The sequence below is a fragment of the Anas acuta genome, chromosome 1 (assembly GCF_963932015.1).
Source record: "Anas acuta chromosome 1, bAnaAcu1.1, whole genome shotgun sequence".
Classification (NCBI taxonomy): Eukaryota; Metazoa; Chordata; class Aves; order Anseriformes; family Anatidae; genus Anas; species Anas acuta.
Genome location: NC_088979.1, coordinates 203,045,727 through 203,071,287, shown reverse-complemented (window position 1 = coordinate 203,071,287; position 25,561 = coordinate 203,045,727). Strand labels below are relative to the sequence as shown.

At 44.9% G+C, this 25,561-nt stretch overlaps 1 protein-coding gene across 4 annotated transcripts in view; it reads right to left on the bottom strand.

Annotated features, from left to right (window-relative positions):
- Nucleotides 1-25,561, bottom strand: part of EXOC4 (exocyst complex component 4) — a 365,076-nt gene that overhangs the window by 37,170 nt on the left and 302,345 nt on the right. For all 4 annotated transcript variants that reach the window (XM_068670114.1, XM_068670116.1, XM_068670115.1 and 1 more), the window contains 2 exons: nucleotides 20,159-20,314; nucleotides 9,712-9,890 (listed from right to left, as the gene is read on the bottom strand). In XM_068670114.1, coding sequence (XP_068526215.1) covers nucleotides 9,712-9,890; nucleotides 20,159-20,314 — 335 coding nt within the window. The remainder of the gene's footprint in view (nucleotides 1-9,711; nucleotides 9,891-20,158; nucleotides 20,315-25,561) is intronic.

Here is a 25,561-nt window from a genome sequence, read left to right as displayed (position 1 = left end):
GTTTTTTTTTCTTCCCTCCGTGATACTGTGCTGTATCTTGCCAATAAATGCCCTGAAAACCGATTTAGCGTCACTGCAGAATTTCTGTGGGTAGATGTCCCGAGAGGGATGAATTTCTAAAAGGACCTTAAAGCTCCCAGTCTTTTGGACCCGCTGGAAGAGTGAGAAACAGAAGTGCTGATGGTCTGATGGCAAAACTACTCTTCTTTGCAAGAAGTGGGGACAAGGTAAGGCAAATGTCAGGAAAATAAATATGGTTAGATAGATACCTTAAGGATCTTCTCCTTTTTTTTTTTTAAGTGTTGACAATTGTAGATGGAAGTGTTTTGGGGACTGTTTTTTAATAAACTGATTTGCAAAGTAGGAAGAGGAGTAGCAAGGAGCTCTGTGCTGGAAGACAGAAGGGAGTGAATGCAGCTTTTCCAGGAGACCATAGAGGAAGGTGGGGATCTGAATATCCAGGAACCATGATGGGCTTTCAAACATAAGGACAGACCTCACGGGAAAGACGAGGGGCACGAAGAGGGCATCACATCGGCAGGAACATCGTTTCCATCTTGCGTCAGCTGCAGCAGCCTCACAGCTCGACTTCTCCTCTGTTCCTGGTTATTGGAGAGCCATTTTCTCCAGGTCCCACGTGAATACAGATGCAGGTTAGATGAGAACAAGCCTCTGGCCCACGCGTTGTGCAAAGTGACTCAGTGGTGATGTCAATGGTTGACCACACTCCCGTCGCCTAGTTCTGGAAAGGATTTTGCCCCTTCTACCCTAGAGGATGCTGCCACCCCTAACACCCCGGGGAGAAGCAGGTGGATTTATTGCCATTAATCTTTGCCACCAGTGAGTCATTCTCTTCAGAAGAGATAAACACATCCTAATGCGTGATCCAAGCGGTGTGGACAGCAGGCTCTTCGGAGTTATTGCCACAAAAACCTTGATTTCCTGGTATTACTCATGAGGGATCCTCATTTTAAAAGGGGTTTGAAAGCACTGCTAATTAGGTCACTTATTTACATGACAATCCCCTGCGTTTAAGGCCGGTGGGTGGGAGGAAAGAAAGCAGGAACAAGAGTAATTAGCGTAATCATGACGGTAAGCTAAGTGCTGACCTCAAGGCCCCAAGATCAATACTGGGACTGCATCCCGGTGGTGTGCCTATTGTCTGAGATAAAGAACCATAAATGCTGAGCATCCAGGTCAGAAAAACAACGTCTCATTTTCTAACCATTAAATATTTGATGTGAAGCGCCGAGGCTGGGGAAAGGAGTAACCACTAATCCATACCAGCAGCTTCACTGCAGACATTCAAGGGAACAAGGGCAGTGAAAGGCATTGGGAGATCACTTGGACGCAAAAACAAGACGTCTCAGGTGGCTGATGGCTGTGTGGTTTTATTCCCTGCTATCCAGCAAAGCCGACCTATATTTCAGCCATGAAATTTTATAGCCAAAATTCCCCTGCCGGAATTGCTCTGCTCATCTCTTTTTCTGCTTCAGGTGGTGGTAAGAGACCAACAGGCATAACTTGGCGTTTGGATCCCAGACAACTTTGCTGAATTGGCACATGGAGGGGAAAAAAAAAATCCAATTTTGCTACGTTAAGTCAATCCACTGAAGCCTGAGGCTCTTTGAGAGAAAACACATCTTTTAGCAGATGTGTTTTAGCTCTTGGGGTCACCAACAAGTGGCTCATATATGTTGTATTTCAGGGTATTGCCAGATACACAAAATTACCTCTTTGAATGTATTCTTAAAGTCCTCTGTTCTCTGACACTGGTTCCTCCATTAGGTTCTTAATTTTCAGTGGAGAGTAACCAGATAGCATCTCGTATCTACTGAACCTAAGGTCTAAATATTATCTAGGAGTTTCTGACCTGTATGTAGCAACTTTCCAGAAGTTAAAGTAAATTTGTAGCTCCTACTAAAGCTAAAAATGGTGATTAATGTGGTGATCATAGATGGTTTGGTGTAGAATTGACAGATTTACATTCTCCTGTGCTTGAAGAAGGCCAAGTTCTCCTGTCCTTGCTCAAAGGGAGTCCCACGTAGGAAAACCTGGGGCTCAAGGACAGTGTTTCATTTCTAAATACCAGCCCCAAGCACGCCGTGTACAACAGTGGGATTTGTAGTCGTAAGGAGATAACGCTGGTCATCTCTGCAATATCCAAGAGATGTCAGCACAGGACCACGATGAGCCATGGGATCGACAAGAAGGAGATGTGTGGATCTGAGCCACGGTGATGTAGATGAGATGGCCAAGAAGAACTTCTCCTATCAGCTGCCTCTGGTTCTCCCCTGAACTTCCTAGACCCAAATGAAAACATCTTACACTAATCTGAACCAGCTGTTCCCAGACAATATTAACACATGCTACCCAGAAGAGGGACTTAACATCTGGAACTTATTTCAGGATAAGCCACATTTGTGTAACATGTGGCCAGCTCATGATACGTAAAGAAGGAACTTGCGATTTGTAAAACAAATCCTAGACACAAAACGAGTTAACCTGATCTAACAGGTTGAAGGGCAGAGATGGGAAGAGATCACCCCAGGACACTGGCGTCTCCCTTAAGACAACGTGTGCACAGCTACGAGATAGGAAAAGACCCCACAGATGATTGTTTTATGATGGTTCAGGCCAAGTGAGAATGGGATTTGGTCCCATTTTTAGCATTTTCAGAACAGCACTAATTGCTCAGGTAGTGGAAGAGAGAAAAAAACGGTATTGGAAAATGAGACTGCTTAAGAAGCTAAATTGGAAAGCTGTCATTTAGACTAAGTTATATTGAAGCAACTGGAATTCATCAAATGATACAAGCACGCAAGACTTATCTTTTCAAGTTAATGGCAGATGTTTTACATTTGGAAGGAATTTGGAGTGTTTTCTGCTTTGGAAAGAAATGCAGTTTTGCTAAAATAATAATGCAACAGCATTCGCTTCTCCCGTGTGAGGTCAGGCACGTGTTGATCACCTTTAATCTGGCTTTTAAATAAGGTTCTCTATTAATAGATCTCCACAAAAAAAAAAAAGAAGTTCTCCATGAGCAATCAATACAGCAAGATGTGTTACAAGCTCAATGACAGAAAAAAATAAGCTCCAACGGGAGAGAAATATAGGCACATTTAAGAGCTGAATTCAGTTCATTAGAAACACCAGGGTTAAACACAAAGCCCCGTCTGAGTTCACCACCGCAGTGTGGCCTGACTATGAAATGAAAGGCATCAATTTTACCACCGCGTCGGCCCTGATTTTCATTTGTGCTGAGACCCCTTTACACCACTCCGTCAGCAGAAAGGGGCCTTAAAGCGTAAATTACAGCTCCTTTCCCCTGGCAGAGTGGTATAAAGGGGCTCTGCCATCAGTTTTAAAAGACATCGCTTTCTCAAGTGTTGCGGGATGCTTTCTGTGAGCTATCAAAGCCTATTTCAGGACGAGGAGGCACGCTGAGCCAGGCAAAGGGGAGGCTGACCTCTCGGGTGCAAAGTGCTCCAGGATAGTCTTGATCCTATAATGGCCTTCACTAACCTTTTCAAAGTATTTTGAGATCTATGGCTGGAAAATGCAATGCAAATGCTCAGTATTATCATTAACAAGAGCCAGCCAGCGACAGAAATCTGCGGGATTTGGTAAAAAGCTGTTGCACAACCCATTTTTCTGCCCCCTGCTTTTGAACGAAACCGTGGCTGCTGCGAGTCTGGAGGGTGAAATGCTGCCCTGCCCACCCACAGAAGTGGCGACGGCATTTTCCACATGTTGCCTTTTGATTTTGGGGTGAAATCAGCCCTAAATGGGTGAAAAACAACCTGTTTTGGAAGCATCTGCAATAAGGAAGCAAAGAGGCTGAATGCCTTTGTAGGCACCTTAGAAGGGCCAAATTCTCTCCTTGCCAACCCTGCAATGCCCCTACACAAATCCCCTCATTTTGTAACATCCTAAAACCCAAGTGACAGAGCAAACTACATCGTGACAGCTTCCTAACCAGACCCAACTGCCAGGCAAGAGCCATGGCAAACCAACGATTCCTAAACTTTATTATTGATGTCCTCATTGTGATTTTATGTCTAAGCATTTCTGCCATTGAATCTGGCTGGCACATAAACCCACAAAAGACTGAAGCCCTGAGTTTGGAAAGCAGGGGATGGCAATGCAACGTGGCAGTGGGAATTGCAGGAAAACTGAATAAAGCAGTAAGAAACTCCACGTGACCTTTCTGTACGTTGTAAGGCACAATTTCAATTAGGGTGGATGTAAAAATAAATATATATTAAAAAAAAAAAAAGAATCCAATGGGAAAGGATTTCCTGAGGAGGAACAGGAGACATTTATCTACCAATCTGCATATTGGCATGTGCATCACTTTGACGTATTGACATCACTTAAACACTGCTTTGGCTGTCACGGGGTGCGATGGATGGCAGAGGGGCTGGGTGGGAGGTGGGAGGCAGCATCCTGCCCGGAGCTGTGAATCCACATCCCCCAAATACAGCTCGTGTAAAACAAGGGGAGAACTACAAAGCCACATCCTTCCAACTGCCTGTGCAAACCCCATCCGGAAAGGGAGCGTGGCATTTCCCCATCTCTCATTAAACCCGCGTGCAGCTGGCTTAACCAACCAGAGTAATTAGCTCCGTGTCTAATGCAAATCGTCGCAGCGGAGACCTGGCTCTGCCAGCAAACAATTGCAATTTATGTCTGGGAAGAAACAGCTTCGCCTTGTTGGCTTTGCTGTGGCTCAGCTCTGCGGACAGCAGCAGGGTTTGGATGTCCCAGTGATGGAGCCAGCTCTTAAAGGTCTCCTGTGCATCCCCCCTAGCACCAGGGTGCTTCCCCCATAGATGGGCTGAAGGCATTAATTCCGAATTTGTACTCACGTTTGCCCTTGATTTATTTAGGGTTCACTTTCTAGTTTCTGCCACTGTAGACAAATGGTCAGCCTGAAGTCTGTTTGAAGCCAGGGTTGTGCAGAAGATTTTGACTCTTTGCTTTTTAAGGAAGCTTTGCTTCTGTGCCAACTTTTGAAGGGCAACAGGAGACAAAGAGGAGCGGGTATTGAAAACCCAGAGCTTTGACAACAGTCCAAGTAATCATTGGTTTAGATTCGCTGTTAAAAACAGTATGTCTTAAGTCCCTCATGCTTTTGAAGCCTTTTGCTAAGAAAAAGGATAAATGTGCATGCATGTATGTGGTTTTCAAATACAGCAAGATTCTCACTTAATTGCATAAATCCAGGACCCGGGATGCTACAAAAAAAACCAACAAACTTCACAGAATAAAAATACTCAAGACTTTTTTTTTTCCCTCAATTCTGTCTTCATTTCAACACATTCCTGGCCCAGCTTTTCCTCTTGTGATGCTCTTTGCTGGACCTCCCTACTTTGAATGAACATGGAGTTGCAGGACCCATTTCTAAGGAGACTTAACTTGTAGATTAAGGACATGACTGGAGGAGATGTCTTTCTTGAGATTACTGCTGGAGTCCTGTTTTTCTAGCTCAAGCTGCCAAGGTACTAAAATTGCATTAAAAATATTCTTCATTAAGGATCAGAAACAGAAAGCAGACACAGAAATTGAACGCAATACACTGACCAAGCTTTGGGTGGATGCAAGAGAATCTGTTTATCTGTAAGTATTTGCAGGCACATTGTACACGTGCAAAGACTTTACTTCCAATAAGCCAACTAGAAGAGAAAGATGATCTTGTTTCGTGTAAGTTCAGGAAGAAAGTCATCTTAAACCCAGTGTTTAAGACAGCCAGTCGGTAACTGCTGAAGTCACAAGATGCCAAGAGGCAGCTGAATGTGAAAGGATAGCTGCAGCTCCACTGGCTAATGGCTAATCTTTCATCTTCCTACCTGCACACAGCAGGCAACCACCTTAAAAATGTAAAGATTGGCCCAACTTCTTCATCATGCATAATAATTCGCTCTTTGTAAAATATTCACAGGGCTTCAGAAGGCTGAAGCTCCCCGAAGAGAAAAGGCTGAGGGTTTGTTGTATCTGCCCAGGGCAAGGCAGAGAAGCAGGAGAGGAAATGGGGAGGAAACCCGACTTCCATTTTCACATAAAACCGACTCCAAATTGACGTGACTTCCTCAGTTAAATTCATCCACTTCCAGCAACTTTAATCCTTAAATTGTTATTGTTAAAAAAAAAAAAAAGAAGTTTGTATTCCCTCAAAAGACAAGAGAAAAAGAAAATGACTTTGTCATATCTGACTGGTTCAGAAAATATAAAATCCAATTCTGAAGCAGTGCAGATAAGGGAAGAGCAATGGAAGAGCCATCAGCTTAGCAAACACTAAATAATGAAGAATGCAGAGACTGCCCAGCATGATAAAACACTCTATTAGCAAGACTGTTTTTAAATGAGTGATAATTGTGGCACATCCACAGCGAAAGGTTATTGAATTTTTATCTCTAGTAAGGGGCCTTTTGACAGCCGAACCAAAAAGCCACAGATGTATAGCACCCTTTTTAGGATTTCCCCAAACACTTCCACACCCGACCAGCTCTGCCTTGTGGTTTCTGAATACTTGCAGCTATGGCCATAAACTGCCAAGGAAGCTTTGCTGGGAATGCTACTGACTTTCTACAAGGAAGGAAAACGGGGCCACTACAACCGTGTTATGGGCTTGGGGATTGTTTTTTCTGGTCCTGGTCACTCACTCAGGCTCTGATGATGCCCTGAGCGGGGCTGAGATTTAACCTCACATTGTTGGGACACAAAAGACTTTGCAGGTGACTAACGGCCTGTCGACTCGGGTATAACAAACCACAGATTCAAGTTGTATCGAACTGAAATACCTGGGTTTCACGTGGGCATGCCTTAAAATCGAAGTTACTGATGCCGAAATGATGAAGCTGGCTCCACTTATGGCAACCCGAGTCTGAATGTGGTGAGCTTCAGCGAGTGGCAGAAAACTCCTTCATTTAGCTTTACTTTGGGTCATTTTATTTCCCTCCCTCCCTCTCCCCTCACCCTCATTAATACGCTGTGGCTTGCAGCAATCAGATTCTCAGAAATTCAGATGATCAAACCAGCCCAGAAAAGAACAGAGTAACTCGCATGACAGCCGAGCGTTACGGCATTAACATTGTATGAACCTTGGAAACAATAGCTGGTTTGCCTTTTTCCTCCTCCTGCTCAGTCCAGGTGGGACGAAAAGAAAAATCTCATCTCGTTTTTCCTCTCTTCTTTATTCTTTATACGCTTCCCCCGGAGAATCGCACTCCCCTGTATATCAGTGGAGCTGGCTGGGTTTGTAAATACATCTGACTTCCACCACCTCTGCCCCACAGCATCACTTTTTACTTCTCCCATACAGGCTGCAGTCAGCTCTATTGACGTTTCATTTACGAGAAATACTCCACCAGGTTTCATTTATAACCAGGAGGTCAACAGCCTCTATCATTTTCTAACGCGGCTCCTTCTTCCTCCTGTTTCAGATATTCCTGGCATTTGTGTACAGACATTTTAGCGCATTGGTATGAAGTTATTACAAAGGAAGATGAATTTTTATTGTCAGGAGGATGCTGACAAGTAAAGTATTACACTTTATACTTTTATTTTTATTCACTGCTGCATGTAACGTCCTCTCAGAAGCTTGAAAGTCATGCTCATGCCCTTTTATGTTTGGAAAACATTGATTTTTGAAAAAAATTGAGTTTCAACTAGAACTGAAATTATGAATGATGTTTTTATTTCTAACAACTTTGACTGTTGGAGCGTAACTCCTCAGCCCCCAAAACTCCTCTGGTTACTAAAGTTCTGGGAATAAGTATTTGCCTATTGAATTTTAATAGCGTTTTCCATCAGGTTTTACTTTCTTTTTTCTTTTCTTTTCTTTTTTTAAATTTTAATCTTGTAAAGTACACACCGTGAGAGCCCAGCAGTTCTTCTTGTCACTCAGGTATCCTCCAGAGCTCACAGTAAGGGTTATAGAAATATTAAAGCTACCCGTGGTATTTTACATCTTTAATTGTTTGCTGATTGTATAATCTTAATTATCCTACTGGAGCCCAACAAATGGATCAGGGACAGTTGGAGCAAAGAGTTCAGAGGTCGTGCTCTAGAGCAGATATAAGCCATAAGAAGGACTGACCCTCACTCACCCAGATGATGATGCTCTCCTACACAGTCAAATAAAGCCCGACACTATTAAAGAGAAGCTGTGTTGTCAAGGGGCAACTATTTTAACCAAGATGTAGCACTAAGACTTTTCCAATTTAGCACCAGCAAATTTCCTCCATCGCTTCCCCAGAAAACAGGGCAGAAGTGATTTTTCGATGCAAAACCCACCCAGATGCTGAGAAGATGTGGTTGCCCCCGGCCCTGCTGCTCTTAAAAATGCATGGCCACCTCGCTGGGGTCAGCCTCAGAGGCAGGACAACTATTGGGAATGTGAGGTGCAAATCCCTGGCCTTGTGAAAAGCTCAGCTCTGTGCCAGATAAGTTAATAAAAGCAGAGGTGCTACGAGATGCAAGGAGATGGCACACATTTACACGTGCATCGTCTAATTCTTTACGGCACCTGTTGCTGGCCACATAAGCAAAACTTTCTGAAAGTGGTAAGCCTAAAAGGATGTGGTATTGGCATGGTGTCGGTGTCTTTCTCTTATCTAAGTCTGTTGTAAGCAATTGGAGCACAGCCGGGAGAGTGCACTGCTGGAGGGCTGATGAGCCACTGATTTTAAACGATGGAGAAGAGCAATAATCACACTTAGCTGCATGCCGTGGACTGCCTTGCTGCTGCTATGCAACGTGACAGAGGCAGCCAGCAGGTCAAAGACACCACCTTTGGTACGCCACGCGTTCTGATCTGTTGACATTCACGGCGTTGAGGCACCCGGCGACGTGCAAACAGCAGCCCTGTCATGTTGCAACTGGCCTATTGTTCTTAAAAAGCATTTTGCGTGATTAAAACAGCTTAATATGTTTTAGTAGAAAGGCTTAAAGGCTTCAGGCAGGCAGCAGAGGAGCTGTGGGCTCTTTGTGCCAAGCTCTGCTGCTGGGACACAGCCACAGCCCTCCTCTGAACATGACCCTGGGCAGACAACACCGACGACGGTGATAAAAGGAGAGGCAACACTAATCACGTCTCCAGCACTTTCCAGACAGAAAAAAATCACTGTTCTCAGGGGAGAGGAGCGAAAGCTGGAGCACAGAGAAGTGAAACGATCTCACAAAGGTAGTGCGGGTGATCCCTGACAGTCAGGAGCAGAAGCGGTGTCTCCAGGCTCTCCCATCTCTGCCCTCCTTGCACCTCGGTTCACCGAGGGCTGCCTCTGCAGGCTGAGCATCAGCACCCCAGTGACATGCACGTTAGGGCATTCCTCATTAAGAGCTGCTCAGTTTCTCCGCTGAATTTATAATACCTATATTTTTAAATATTCAGCGACCGAGCAACGCTTTAAAGCAAGCGAAACCCGTCTCAGCATGGATACCTGCTCCTGTGGAGTGTCATTAGCAAGGACTGCTGAAAAGCTCGAGCCTTGAAAGACCCAGCAGAGCTTCTGCTGGAAGTGATGCCCTTGGCACCATCGCACCGTGCCCCCCACCACAGCCCGAGCAGATGTCACACCACGGCGTTCACTGGGAAGAAAGAGATGGAGCTGCTTTGCTTTCTGCTCTCCTCTGACAGAAACCCTTTGAAACCAAGAAGAAAAGCCCACGCCTGCACCAGGTGCATAATTATATTGGTTTCCATCTTACTCTGGGTGGCTGAGAGGCTGGAGAAGGCTGCCTTGGTGCGACCTGCTAACCACTCCAGGCTCTCGTGCATGTTGGCCAAGGCCTTCAGGTCGCTGACGTCCCGCAGGATCTCCTGTTGGGGGATGAGCTTGTCTCCCAGGTTGCCGATGAGAACTTCAGATTCTTTGCCGAAAGCAGCCCTGAAATGCAAAAACGAAGCCAGCCTCAGAAATACAGCACAGGGCCAGCAAGGGGGAGATGGAGAAGGTCAAACCACCCAGAGCAGAACTGCTCCAGGGCAGGATCTCGAGCCGGTTGTCTCGTGGAGTTTTGAAAGTCTCATCAAAGCGAATAAAATATGCTGCAGTTCATGACACCACTATCTCAGGGATTTTTTTTTTTATATCATTCCCCCTGCATTTACAATCTCGGCACTTCATTTCATTCCCACAGTTACAAACCTGATCCCAGTCAATCCCCACAGCCCTTTCCCCCACCATTTACACCCTTCCCAGGAGTGCAGCTGCTTTCCGTGTCTCCTTGGGGTATGTAAAGATATGCAGTACTTTTAATCTTCCCTTGTAAATCATCTCTTTCAATCTCTGAAGCAAATTTGTTTATACATGCATCACAAGAAATCTCACGTGAAACCTGAGGGCTTATCACAACAGACAAATAAATGATTTTGCACATTAGCCCGTGCGTTATTTCGCTTATAGATAGCACCTGGTGAGAAATGATGACCAAGATAAACGTGCTTACCCCATAAAAATGAAAAATCTCTTTCAAGGAGTGTAAACGCTCCCTCCAGTCTCACGCTCCATCTTTTGCGTTGAGATTTAACTTTCCCAATCCTCATGTCCACAAAGAGCTACTTTGGTAAACTCTTTGCATGGCAAATACCCCCAAATGGTTTTGCAGGTAGGAGATGGTAGGTAGGTAGGATGGCTTTTTGAGTACCATTAGGACAGAGAAAATCACCCAACGGTCCCTACGTCTGATTACAATAACTCCTGGATGAAGCCAAGTGCATTTTATTGAAAGACTCCAAGCGACGGCACATTTACCATGGTCCTCGGTACCCTGTTCCCATCATTAGTTGCTCTTTTTGTTACGCATTTGCATTCCACTTTCATTCAACTTTGCAAACCTCCACTTCCTGTCATTAGCTCTTTTATGAACTTACAATGAGGAATCACGCTGCTGAGCATAATAACTGCAACGAACTGCAGCAAAATAATCCCATCAGTGGCGTTTTATACACTATCTAAGCAGCTTTATTGCCAGCATCTCGCTAGATTTGTGGGACTTCACTGTCACTTGAGAAAAGAAAAAAAAAAAGAACAACGCTGAAATGGTTTTAAATTGCTCAATGGAAGTCACGAAAGGCAAAAAAAAATAGTCTTCATTAAAAAAAAATTCTCTTAGAGGATTTTCTTCGTCTTGACAATACAAACTTTGTTGCCTTAGGCTGTATCCTGGTGCCATGGTTTGAGAGGAGCAACCTTACCTTGTGGTCGTGTTTGAAGCTCAGCTGCAGGAATATCTCCAGCTCCATGGAACAGGGCAGTGGCAGTTCAGCTGGCCTCCCTCTCCACTAGTTGGGGCTAATTTTGATCTGTTCTGGCTACTGGAAATATATGAAATCCTTTCTGCACTTCAGGAAAGGCCTTAGCAAACTTCCCTGCTTGGGCACTTGTAAGATATTAAGAAAAGGAAAGAAAATATTTAAGAAAAGATTAAGAAAAGTTTCTTTATTAAGAAACTTAATAAAGCTGGACTCGATGATCTTGAGGTCTCTTCCAACCTAGAAATTTTGTGATTCTGTGAAAAGGCTCCAGGCAAGGGCATCCTGAGTGACTCCTGCGAAGCCCAACCCAAGGCTGAACTGCGTGGCCAAGCTCATAGCCAGGCTTAAGCATTTTTTCTGCTGTAATTCATTATCATTCATTCAAGCAAAATGTGCTATTGGCTTCTGCAGTGGCCACAAAACAGCTCATTTAGCTCTGCCCACCTACAGACACCCAGATACTCTCTTCTGCTCCTGGGGAGTAGAAGACATGTCAAAGATACGCTTTTTCCACCCAAACTGAACCATTCCTCTTGATTTCCGCGGTCAAATCCCACTGGCACCTGCATTAATCGCCCTGAAAAGCAAAGCAATGAAACATTTGGTGGATTTCTACCTTTGCTAACATGGTTTTCCAATACAAAATGCAGCAGAGAAAGCACTTGGTTGTGAGTCACCATCCGAGAGCTGTGAAATGCGGAGTCACGAGCGCGCCGCTGCCCACAGCCGCGATTACAAGTTGGGTTGGAGCACGGGGACGGCTCTGCTGCCTTCCCACACGCCGAAAAAGGTTTTGGCACTGCTCTGGGTGGATGCCTGGCCATGAATAATACAGTGCTTGCCGTCAGGCTGCAATCTATATAACACAAAGCAGGGTGTATTTCCTATTTTAACTCCCCTACAAATCAGGTTTTCTAGGGAAAGCGATACTCTAAAACGCTGTTTGCGACAAATGCAATTCTGACAGTCTCAAACAACAACAAGTTTGTGCCAAAAGGACAGAAAAATATATATATATATATTTAAATACACATCCTTGACTGCAGAAACCTCAACTCCCTCTTTTGCATGACCATCTAAACTAGAGACAACCTTCAGCAAGTAACTCTCTTCCAAAAGATGACTTTAAGGGGTTCTCGTGAATTGCAAGAATTTAACTTGAAGCCTGCTGTTAGCAAACGCCTCCCTGAAGCAAACTGTTGCTGTTCCGGATGCATGCTTGAGTGACTACTCACTGTGTGTTGCTTTATTAAATTTGCAAGGCTAAACATTTAAGGGTAAGGATATGATAAAACCAAATCATCTGAATATCCAACCTTAACTCTGCATATTAGGATAGCATCTTCAGCCCTTTGATTCCCGTATGGTTTTTCAGCTGTACTTCATATTTTTCTGGTCACTTTTATACCTGTAAGTGTCTATCTAAGACAGAGCTAGAACCTATGAACTCATCTGTAACCACTTTACGCATATAATTTACAAGTTTTTGATGGCTCAGTGGGTACCTTTGGTTTGAATTAGGATGATTTTGAAAACCCAGATCCCATCCTACCTTAACTACAAAGCTTCCTTTGGATTTTGCCAAAGCTTTCCAAAAGACAAAAAAAAATAAAAATCCTTCAGATTTTGTTGAGCACTCAAGGATGAAATTTTGAGCTGTGGAGATGACATATTTCAGAAAGCAAGAAACCCACACAACCGAGTGGTTCATGATGGAGTGTTTTATGGAACTGGAAGAAAAGGCAAGGCTCCACGCTCCTGCAGGTAATTCAGGTATGTACATATTGATGCTCAAGGTTAATGTTGGTTAATTGGTTAATATTACTTATCAACTACACCGTGAATGAAGAAAATTCAAGCACATTTCTTCGCTGTCCAGCTGCTCCTTTGTCGGAGCCCACTCTTCGTTATAACTGTATTAGATGCTGGTGCCACAACACTTCATCACCTTTTGGTCTCAGTTCCCATGGGATTTATACGTGCTTCAATAGGGTTCACTCTTAAATCTCTGCTTTGTCAGACAAGGCCAGCTGCGCCAGCTATGTCCTTGGATTAACAAAGCACTTCATTTCGTTTCCCTTTGTTAAGCCATCCATTTCTCTCTATTTCTTTTTCCAACACAGTGACCAGCAACGTTATCAGCACTAGATCCGTTCTTGTTTGGGATGCACAGCGCATCCTTGGTACCAGCAGGGATGGGGAGAAGTCGGGGTCCTGGTTTCCAAGAGGGATCTTCTGCAGTTTGGCTTCCCCCTCCTCTCCTCCAGAAAGCAGGAGCACAGCTGATGCATTTTTGGGGATGAGTTGCTGATAAAATTAAACAACCTATTGAGCTGAGCTGACTGGAAACACGGGGACTGATGGCAATAGACGAGACTTCCCCTCATCTCTATTTCAGCCTGTACATGGGAGGACGGGAAACTCGTACACCAGGGCAGAAAGGCCAGGGAAGAGCATATGGGATAAATGAGGATGACCTGGGCTACATTTAAGGCCCTCTGCCCGTGCCAGAGCAGGGCTGAAAAGCAGCCAAGTGTCCGCATCAGTACTGCAGAATGAGGAAGGAGGTCTCAGAGGTACCCTTGGCAGCAGCTTTACGCTCGCTTACTGCTCCTCTCCTTTTTCTCTGCCAAGAAATTAGCTTCAATTATCCCTTCTGCAAATAAGGCCGAGGACACAGCTCACTGGGAGGGAACGTGGAGCTGCAGGAGTGGGGACGACAGCAAAAGATCCTCCTAGGAGTCCCCCCAGGGACACACTGACCCGACGAGGACCTCCTGCCCTTTCTCACACCCTCCAGAGCACAGACCTCAGAGGGATCCTTTCTGCTGAGCATCGGCTTACAGAGGAGAAGCAACAAAATGGATTTCAACCACAGCTGAAAGCAGCAGGCAGAGCTGTCCCTGTATAGGAAACATCCTCAAATTATCCATTCAGCTGCGAACAGGACAAAGATAATTTGTTTTCTATCCCTGCATTTTAGCCAGAGTCAGCTTGGGGATTGTGCTTAAAAACTGTAGATAAGGAACTACACAGGCAGACAGATTTCCCCTGAACCAAATCAAAGAAATCCCTATTATGTTCTGATTTATAAAGAAAGAGAGAAAGAAGTGGTTTGTTTCTTCATCTCGCACCAGAATTTGTTCAACACTCATCAAGAAATTGCGCGAACACCAAAACAAATAAACCCACGTGGGCTTTCCCTGCGAAAGGAAGCCCTCGGAAATGATTCGCTGCTGCAAGAACAATAAAACCCGGCCCGGTATTTCTACAGAAGCTGTGGTTTCACTCCTTTCAAAGGTTCAGCACCTGAAGGTATTTTAAAAATTCAGCACGTGAGGACGTTTTTTCACAGTGCATCCAAACAGCCGTGATGAAAAGATGCCGCAGAGCATCCTCAGCGGATATAAATTCACGCTGCCAACCCACGGTACTCCGTTTTAAAGGACTGAAGCTCTAGCCCAGCCTCAAAACGACCCAGATTTGAGGTTCGCCGGGATTTGCAGAGCCTCAACAACAATTTGTGCTATTAGGGACCCGAGCGATCGGCGCCAGCACTCCCAGGCAGCTCCAAATCTCCGCTGAGAGGTCGCAACACCGTCGAAAAGCAGACAGCGCTAATTGACAATTTGAAGCTGTAACACCACGCGCCATCGTCTCGCTTAAATTTATTTGAATATTCTGGTCTTGTTAGGTTTGTATTATATAATTTATCACAGCAGACAGGGAAGTGTCTCGGAGTATATTGTGTAGCTCTAATGATGTGATTTAACGATATTAAATCTTGTTCAAGCAGGAGCTGGTGTTAAAGCTTTGTGAAGGAGCTGGAGCTCCCACGTCCCTGCTCTGCCTTCCCTCTCCATCCCTGCCACGCGGTGTAGGGGTACCTGGAAAAGGACCTTGGCAAAGCTGAGGTATATTTCAATATTTCAATAGATATTGCAATTTGTAGGATAAATCAATCTGAAGCTGGGAGATTCTTCCTGGATTCAGGTCTGGAACACACAGAACCCTCAACTGCCCCCTCCTCAAACTAATCAAAACCCCCAAACGCAACCCAAATGGCTCCAAACTTCTTTGTCTTCATAAGACAAAGGGAAGATCCCGTGAAGATCTAGGGGCTCATTTTATTTAATGCCTCTCACACAAAACTCCTGACAGCAACAGGATTTAGCATCAATTGTGCTCATGATGAGGCCATTTGGACATGTTTTTCTTAAGATCCAAGAAGAGATCTAGAAACTCATTTCATAGAAAGGAGCAGACTGTCATCAAATGGAAATGACTCACACCTACGGCACACCCAGATTCATCGTCCCAGTAGAGGAAAAACGTCTACAAAGTCTGCTGCCAATCTTCCAAGACCGTTCTTTCCCCCTTGAGAAGTGTTGTGAATACAATAAATAAGCCTGGGAAGTTGGAGAGGGAGGCCTTTTATTCTTGAGAGAGAAAGGAACAAGGAAAGAAAGACAGGAAAGCCAGGGCTGAAAATGGGAAGGAAATTAAATTTGAAAATGGGATTGAAAATGGGAAGGAAATTGAAAATGAGAGGTAAAGAAAGGGAAAATTCATCCATGAAACATCAGGGCTTCAGGCATCAAAAGGCAATACAAATAATGGAAAGCTCCAAACATAATGTGGCAAAAAACACCCATCAGACAGCAGGTGGAACAACCTAAGATCTAGCTTTTGACTAAAACCTTCACTGGTGCCTCCTGGCTGCCAGAGAGGTAGAAGAAGGGGAGAACCCCTACCCCAAGGCAGGACCTGAGCTCTGTGCTCCCGGCATCGTGGCTCTCAATTTTGCACGAAGGAAGGACTTGAAGGCCAACTGCAAATTGTCCCAACTCATTCCCAGTTCTGCAGACTGTTTATTTATGCAACAGAAAATGTTCAGCACGTCTATCCCTTTGGAAGCAGTTGAAGCAATTCAAGCTGTGATAGGAGCAGCCGCTGGACTTGGACAACACTCAGGTGTCGACATTCATACCCCCAAAACTGGAGGGTATGATTCTTGCTCCTTCCGTGCATTCTGGTGGATCTCCTTTTAGTCTACCCTTGCTTTCATCCTTAGGCCTGACATTTTTGTCTTTTCCAACAGTGAAAGATCTCCAATGTAGTCCCAACTCTGCAAGCAGGCTCCAGTTTTACACTGGAAGCACTGGCAGGGGACAGCATTGCCTAAATCAAGGGAAGAGAAGAGATCCTATTTAAGCAGGGTTAGTGTACCTGTCCTGAGCAATACCATTTGGGAGAATTTGGTGAAGGATTTGCTGTTGCACAGGTATCCTTTCACACTGTTTGAATACATCCCTTCCCTTTGGTGCAGAGCAACTGAGGATGAGCATCTGCAGGTGAACGGGAGATGCAGCAGGCAGCTGGAGCACTCTGCAGTCAGGGTTATCCCCATTAGAAAAAGAAAAGCAGTGAAAATAAAAGGCTTGTGGTACATGGAGACACTGAGAATGGGGTTTTTAGATTGTTACATCAGCTGTAGCCTGAGAATCTGATCCCAAGTTTAGTGTTCAGGAGCCTGTTGGAGTCAAAAGGTGAGAGGAAATGGAATCACTCCATCCTCCTCCTAACACGGATTTGGCATCTCTGACCTGCAACCATAATAATCTGTGTTGGGGGGTGATGTTTAGACCACCTTGGGGTTTCCAGGCAGATGTGTTGCCCCATGAATTGCCAACACACCCTCCTCAGCTCCCCAAACACGTAACTCCCCTTGGGTGCAGCATGTCCTTAGCCCCTGCCACCCCTTCTGCTGCAGAGTTGCACCGAAAACGAGGAATTTCTGCTACAACTCAAGTGTGACCAGATCTGAAGCTCTTTTTACATTGCTTTCCTTCGTCAAAGGCAAACCTGGAAATGATACATCTCTGGGTTTTATCACCAACATATCTGATTCAGTAATGAACTGAAGGCTAACCTTTATAAAGCGATAAGGGCAGCATATTTCACACTCGCCCCAGTGCCAAATAGCCTTCAGAGCTTTAAAAACTAATTATACGAATGGAGGCATGACTTTTCTTTTCCTTTCTCCCCTTGCCAAGTTCCGAGCTACTATAATATGCTCAATCAGGTCCCTTTGTCTGGCCAACCACACCAGAATATTAATGGAGAGATTCTGCTAGTAGCTTACTCTGCCTTTTGACATCTATTCGCAAAAGAGATAGTGGCAGGTTAAGACAACAGAATCAATCACTGTCAACACAGATATGCATGAGGATTTTTTTTCGCAAAGGCACTGCATTTGGATTCTTCCTTTTAATTAAACAAATGAGTTACAGGAAACCTGAGGAGGCGGAGGAGAAGAAAGCAGTGCACTGATGGCTCCTCCTGCCATGATCCAAAAACTAGTGGCAAACTTTCAGGACCTATTTAATTCAGCAACGTTCATAACAGGATGCTGCCGAGTAGTTCGAGCCCTGCTGTCAGCCCTGTTTTATGTCCGGACAGAACATGCTCCCTCGTTTCACCAAGCTTAAACCTTCCTTTCCAGCAAAAGGATGCTTAGTCCTGTCCCTGGTAGCTGAGGAGCTGGGTCGGTGAACACAGGTGAGTTTCTACGTGTCAGTGTTTTCAATAGCTTGTATGACTCAAGTGAGAATGAAATGAGCTCTCCCAGGCTCTCTCATCACAGAGATGACCCTGACCGAGATATTAATTGGGCAAGACCCATTTCCCTTTGACTCCGCAGCAGCCTTCAGGTAGTGATAGCTAAGGCAGAATTATTCCCAATTCTTCAGCAGTGCCAGGAGGGAGAGAAAGAAGCAACAGCGGCAAAGAAATCATGTTCCTTTGTATTAGGAGCAAGGCTGAAAAAAGTGTGCATAAGTGGAAAGAAGATGACAAAAAATTGGACAAGCAATTAATTTTATTTTTGAAGCTTTCGGGAGAGACCTATTCAACCATGCACAGATTCTTGAAGAAGTTTATAAGCCATGTCGCTTACCATCAATGGCTAAAACTGGCCCAGACCAATTATTATAATTTAAATTAATGCTACAGGAGCATTCTAACAGCACTCCGAGGAACTGGGGCTTAAGACATGATGCTCTGTGCAAACAGATATGAGAAAAGATCTTTGTTCTACCATCTAGGCTAAAAAAAAGGCAGAGTACAGGAGCTTTTCTCAGGGAATTCAATGTAGATGACCTAATAGGGCTTTCTATTCTAACATCTCTGATACAACTTCAAAAGAAAACTTCAATTAATGGATAGTAAAATGACAATATTGGAATAAAATGCACATTAGGAGCAAAACACTGGCACTGCTATCATCAGGCTGAGCTTGGCCATCAGATTTAGCCTGGCCAGGAATTTATGCTAGCAGGTTACACTCAGGCAGTAGCACCCAGCTCTGTATCCACGGGAGCTCTGTTGTCCCATGTTGATGGCTCAGAAATCACAGAAGGAGCCAGGAGGGCATCCCAGCACTCATCCATGCCAAGAAACAAAGGAGAAATCTGATGGCAAAGATGGAAGTTGGAACCAGATCCACAAGTCTCAAAAAACAAACAAACAAACAAACAAAAATAAACCAACACAAAGACCTCAAGGGCTTTGCAAATGATTCTGTGATTGTATGATTCTTCCAGTGTCACTGAAGACTTTTTAAAACACTGGTGATGCTGATTGCCATACCTACTGCAGTACCCACAGCAGTACAAGCGAGCATTTCTGTGACTAGATGGATTTTGTACTTTTTTCGTTCCTCTCTCTAGACTGCATCATCTTTATGTTATTGTGCTTGCAGTCAGTGAATAAGTAAAATGACAATCTGGGCAAATTAGACTTTAATTTTCAACAGCTTCACTTACTCCTACTGTTTTATAGCCAAATGCCAATCAAGGATGTGATGAATAGTGCTGGGGATGTGTAGACAAGCTTTTTGACTCGCTGGAATGACAAAAAGGGCCCGTTTCTTCAGGATGAGCCAATGATTCAGACTCAGAGATTTACAGTGTGCAAGGAAAGGCAATCTGCCCGTGTACAGATTTCCACTTGCCTAAAAAGAAAAGGATGAAACAATCTTGTTTGGATACAGAAAGTTGCCTCTGCACGAATCCCCTCTGGAGGTACCACTGCTTTTCGAGACCGGTGAACTCTTGGCTCTCCTTAATAGCTGCTGGGCTCAGGGTGGAGGTGAAACACCACCGGGTCCCAGCTCAAACAGAGGGCAGCTGTGGTGACAACACCAGCTCTGGGAATCCCTGTCCCCACTATTAGGTCACAGACTGGTGCTCTCTGCATTGCATGGGTCACCAGGGTAGCACCATCAAGCACCACGAGGATCTGCCTGAATTAAAAACAACCCTTTTATCCCTTCCCCAATCCCAGCCACTTTCCTGACTTGTTTCACAAGCACATTTCTTCAAAGAGCTGCGCCTGAACAGGCAGGAATAGTCAAGAAGTGCAGGAAAGCAGTAAGCTGGTGCTGCCACTGAAGCCTCCTTGCTGACCCGTGGCCTCCCTCTCTTCTGTTCCTGCTGCATCAGAGCAGAAGCTCCACTTTCTTCTTTCTCTTGAAGGATAAAGAGCTGCAGGATGGTTTAGCTATCAATCCATCATGAGACAGGCGCTGATAAACAGAGCCCAGACACGTCTCCAAACCAGCACATTTCCCTAATGGTTTCTTGTTACCATCAGCAGAACGAAACACAAGCAACGTGCAAGAAATTCTCTGTTCGGCAAAGCTGGTGCTTCCACATAAAGGCATGTGGACTTAAATTTTATCACTCCACTCAAGGAAAAAACACATCTGAAACTCTTCTCATACCTGGATACACAACAGCTATGCAAACACCGCAATTACTTTGTGTCCAGAACATTTTACCATTGTTGCTGCTGTTTTTAAAACCCTTTAACAACTTTGGCTATAAAATATTTTACCTTATAAAGTCTTCCTCCTCCTCTCTCTTGGGTCTCAGTTGCTTGGGCTGAGCCATGTTGCTCCAGTTGGGCAGAGATTTCAGGAGCCTGCTAATGTCATCATCCTTAGCCCAGGAGGCGCTGATCACCAGCTTTTCGTCCGACTGCACGATGCTCCTGTGGGAAAGCAGCAGCAATTGCATCAGGGCAAAGCATTGAATCATAGAATATCCCGACTTGGAAGGGACCCATAAGGATCATCAAGTCCAACTCCTGGCTCCACACAGGTCTACCCAAAAATTCAGGCCATAGGACTGAGAGCACAGCCCAAAGGCTTCTTAAACTCTGACAGGCTTGGTGCTGTGACTACATCCCTGGGGAGCCTGTTCCAGTGCCTGACAACCCTCTCGGTAAAGAACCTCTTCCTGATGTCCAGCCTGAACCTCTCCTGTCACAGCTTGACACCATTCCATCAAGTCTTATTGTTGGTCACTAAAGAGAAGAGATCGGCTCCTTCCCCTCCATTCCCCCTCATGAGGAAGCTGCAGGCCGCCATGAGGCCTCCCCTCAGCCTCCTCTTCTCCAGGCTGAACAGGCCCAGTGCCCTCAGCCTCTCCTCATACGTCTTCCCCTCCGGGCCCTTCACCATCTTTGTAGTCCTTCTCTAGACACTCTCCAAAAGTTTCATGTCCTTATACAGCAAAATGTACTCTTCACGTGATTCTACACTTATTAATTAAAATCGCTGTCACATATAAATGTGCAAACCACGCAGTATTAAAGAATGGGTCCAAAAACTAATTCAGCAAATAGGTGGAGGGCACAGCAACACAAGTGGACACGATAACTCTTCTTGCAGATACATAGTGATAGGACTAGAGGGAATGGCCTCAACTTGTGCTAAGAGAGGTTCAGGTTGGAAATGAAGAGCCATTTCTGCTCAGAAAGAGCAGTCAGGCACTGGGACGGGTTGCCCAGGGAGGTGGTGGAGTCACCGTCCCTGGGGATGTTCAAGGAGAGATTGGACGTGGTGCCTGGGGACAGGGTTTAGTGGGTGACATTGGTGGTAGGGGGATGGTTGGACCACATGGTCTTGGAGGGCTTTTCTAACCCTAATGATTCTACGTTTCTATGACACAAATTCCTCTCAAGCTCACAACTCTTGATGCACTTTGATAGTCCCTCAAGGGATAAATGACCATATTGTCCTCTCCTTTGAAATTATCCAACTTACCACCATTTATACAACCAGAGGAGGTCATCCTGCACTACGAGAGTGAGGAGGCAGTTTCTCTACAGCTCATTTCTTCTCTGCAATCTCAACAGAGCCCGCCAGCCGCTGCTGACTGTGCTGTGCCTGCAATGTGGAAACCTGCCCAGGCGGACCTGGGTGGAAGCCACCAGCTCACCGCACACCAGCTGGCCCCGCCTGGGGAGCAGGTCTGAAGCAAGGAAAGGAAACAAAGGGTCCCCAATCTTCTCTCCGGCCATCCAAAACATCTGATAATAGTTTTCAGCTTAATCGTATGGATGTGTGAAATCGAATCAAAGATCACAGCATATTCCAATTACGAAGAATTCCCCTGTTTAATATTTTTGGCAATATAAGTGATCTGAAATCCTCACCAGCAATTGCAGGAGACAAAAGGGACGCACTGCATGGAGGAGTCAATTAGCTGCCTATTTTTTGAGTTGGGATTGCTCATGAACAACCATGAGCACACACAGTGTAGTGCTCTTCCATGCTTGCTATTTCACCAGCACAACAGTGAGCTGAGAGTCCTCTCGCTCTCTTGGGTTTTCGGTAAACTGCAAGGATCTGGGAAGTGTTTTTCACCCTCTTAGAGAAGGCAAGTGGGAATTAGGGGTACTGGTGTTTCCTTCTACATCCTATCACCAGTTTCCTTCACTGGCAAGCTTCATGGTGACCAAGTGGACTGCTTCTCCAGCCCAAGAAGAAGCAGATGTTCCTTGCAGTGGGCAGCAGTGGGATTATTATTATTTTTTTTTTGCTTTCTGTAATGGGACTATGGCAAACCCACTGAAAAAAAGAGTATCTTGACAGATGAAGCATCTGAAAAGACAAGGTCTCAGAAGTCCTGTTCCTACAGAGAAGCTTAGCTGCAGACTGACAACACAATAAGTATCTCCACCATACTCTAACAGATGGATCTTCTTCTACTAAGCAAAAATACAGAAAACACCCTGGACCTCTGTTTGCCCCTCTGACACCCACAACCCCTTGCTCAAGGCATCCAGAATTAATGCATCTTTGCTGTGTCCTACAACGGGAGGGGCTGACAAGGTGCAAACACTGGACTGACGTTTTTCTATTGCTGTCCCCCAGACGAACTGGCTTCTGCAAAGAGGGCAGAAACTTTGAGGATGGAAAAGATACAGAGATTCAGGGCTGGCTCTGTCAGCTGAGAGTCACTGGGTGCTGTAGTATGAATGTGTCTGTGCTGGCTCAACCCACATCAGCTCTATCTGGACCTCACAGGGGCATTTATCAGGCTGCACATTTCTAGATGGCACACATGATGGTCATGGGATGGTCATGGGGCACACAGATGGTCAGAGCTCACTGCCATTCAGGTGGTGATTTTGGGAAGGGTTGTACAATACAGACCCTGAAGGTTTCTGAAGGGTTACGTGGATTAACCAGTCTTGTTTTAAATCAACTGAAAGGCATGTTTTGTCAATAAATAGAAATAAAAGCAACAACACACTGAGTGTATGCGTTTGGAAAAGGAAAAGGGTGAAAATGGCATCGAGATCTGAGCCAACACTGATCTATCGTGAAACCGAGATGACTTCTTTTCCCACCAGCACGGAGCAACCTATCACTCCTTTCACCTGCCACCAAGAATACAACCTCTGCTTAGTAAGTACACAGGATTTGTGAAAATGAATTTGTCACATGCACTTAAATACGAATTTTCCTTATCTTTAAATTTCATGTTTAATCTGCCACAGACAGAAAAGAATGAATTCTGTTTCCAGCCACAGAAGACCTCGGCATCAAAATATCAATTTGGCCTTCTGCTGCTATTAGGAGCTCAGTGTTTTTCCGTTTATGAAAAAAGGGCTCTGCTCAACACCCTGGAAAAAAAAACACATTCCACCAGAATCTCTGACATCTGAGCTGGAAAAACTGAATTTGATGATATTTGGCCATTTCTCCGCCAAGGCAGGACAACTGTTCCACTGAATATATTAGTCAGTGCTTTGTCCTTTCCAGATTTAAATGACTGAAGTAATAGACTCCTTCCCTTGGGAGTCTATTTCACAGATGAACAAATCTAACTCTTGGACAAAAAAAAAAATCCCAATACTGTGCTCATGTTTTACTTTACTCAGTTTCATCCCATTACTCCCCGTTATTTTCCCTTATAGCAGCCTCAGCACTCAGCCTCCATAGTCAATTATTTACAGTGGTATCGTAGCCCTTCAGATATCTACACATGAAAGTCATCTTTGGGAGTCTTCTGATGGAGTCAGAGGGCAGAGCTACCTCTCTGTTTTATGATCTTTACCATCTGCTGTCCTCAAAAACCCTACTGCTTTCTGGAGTGGGTGTCAGGGGAGACAGGCATCCATTTGGCTGCTATAGCAAGTTCCAGTCTGAGCTGGGTGCCCTTGCTTTTCTAGGGCAGTATTTTCCAAGAGCCTATCTCACACGATTCCTTACCTTTTGGTGATATTTTACTCATGGGACCATGAGCCACTGGAGACCTTGGCAGAGTTCTTCATTTACATCAAAAGGGTGCTTCTACTTTATCAGTGCTGGGACACTGCCACTTCCACGTGGGTCCCTCTGAATTATTTCCCCATTCTTTCCCACAGTTGCAACGCCTCCTAATATTTATTGACAGGTTGGTTTTACTCCAACCACCCCCTCATTAAGAAGGATGGTAAACAAGGTGGAACAGACCCTGATCTCCGTTAGAAGCCCAGCTTCCACCATCAATTACAGACACCTTTTCCCCCCCACCTTTTCTTTCTAACATCTCAGCCAGTTTTCTGCCTCCGTAACTTCCTATCAATGTCAACCTAATTCGGGTCCTCGAGTCAATTATCACAAGGTAGGGTGACATGTTTTAGTACAGCTCAGAGTGCTTCCTTCCAAACACCCCCCTTCTCCCAAAATCCTACACAATTACTCCTGCTGCCGTAATAGGGTTACTCGCCGCCACCAGCGCCATAATCAGCTAATTAATTCACAGCTCAATGGGCCAAGGAAGATGCCATCTGTTTGTACCCAGCTTTCGGGAGTGGGGAGGGAATAGGTGAACGATTTCACGGGTGATGGCACATGTGCAAGAGGCTTTGCCCCTCCACGGCTCAGTGGTTTTTATCCAGAAAACATCTGCTGGTGGAAATGGTCCCAGGTTGGCACCGCTGACCCCTGAGCTGGGGGCTGAGTGATGGGGAACGTCTCCAGGCACAGCTGGGGATCAAGGCTTTTCATTAGGAAAACATCTGTGGGCCACAGGAGCTAATTGCACCCTGTTCACTCTGTTGCCCTGTGCCAATGGTATTTGGGAATGATTTTTTCTCTTCCTAGGCCCGGGGGATTTTTCCACGCTGAGCTCTGCTCGCATCGCTAAGAGTTTAAAAGAAGCATGCTCAGCATGTGCTGGGTACCTGATGGCCTGAGGGAGACAGACCCCTGCCTGGAAAAGCTTCTAGATCCAAAAAGACACTTAGAAATCAAAAAGTTAACGTAAGAAGAAGATGCCAGTAAGAAGTATTAAACTGTGTGGAAAGAGTGCGTCTTTGGAACTTGAGAAATCCCATTGTGACTGCAGACCCTGGATGAATCCATCTGCTCCTCATTTCCTTATCTATTAAAAAGGGGTTTAGTTTTATTTTGGTTGGCTGGCTGGAAAGTAGGAACATTTTTTTTTTTCCATGTTTGAAGAGATTTACCCCACCTTGTTTCACAAACTCAGCTGAGACAGTTCAACCAGGAGGCTGGTCACCATAAGCTGTCTTCATAGCTGGTAGAGGCTGCTGCTCACCTCCAGACAGCTGAGCCATGTTTTAATTAATGTGATTCACTCTTAGGAGGTGTCTATCTCATTTTGAAGACTGGAGAGTCATTTTGGGGACTTAATTCAGACTCTTCAAACAGGTTGAAAAAAGCATGATAAAATACTTGTTCAGTGGAAGACTGGCTGAAGAAAGATTGCTAAAAAGCAGGTGGACACACAGGACAGAGCCTAAGGCTGGACAACAAAATAAGGTGCAACTTCAACGTGAACTTAATTAGAAATGGGATAAATTGTTGGAGAAGGACACAGAAAGAGATTCATTTTAGATCTCAAAACAGCAAAGCTTTTCTGAGAAGGGTGCTGGCAAGAGGCTAAAAAGAAAGGCTAATCTTAGAGATAGCTACCTTGAACTGGTCAGATTTTATCC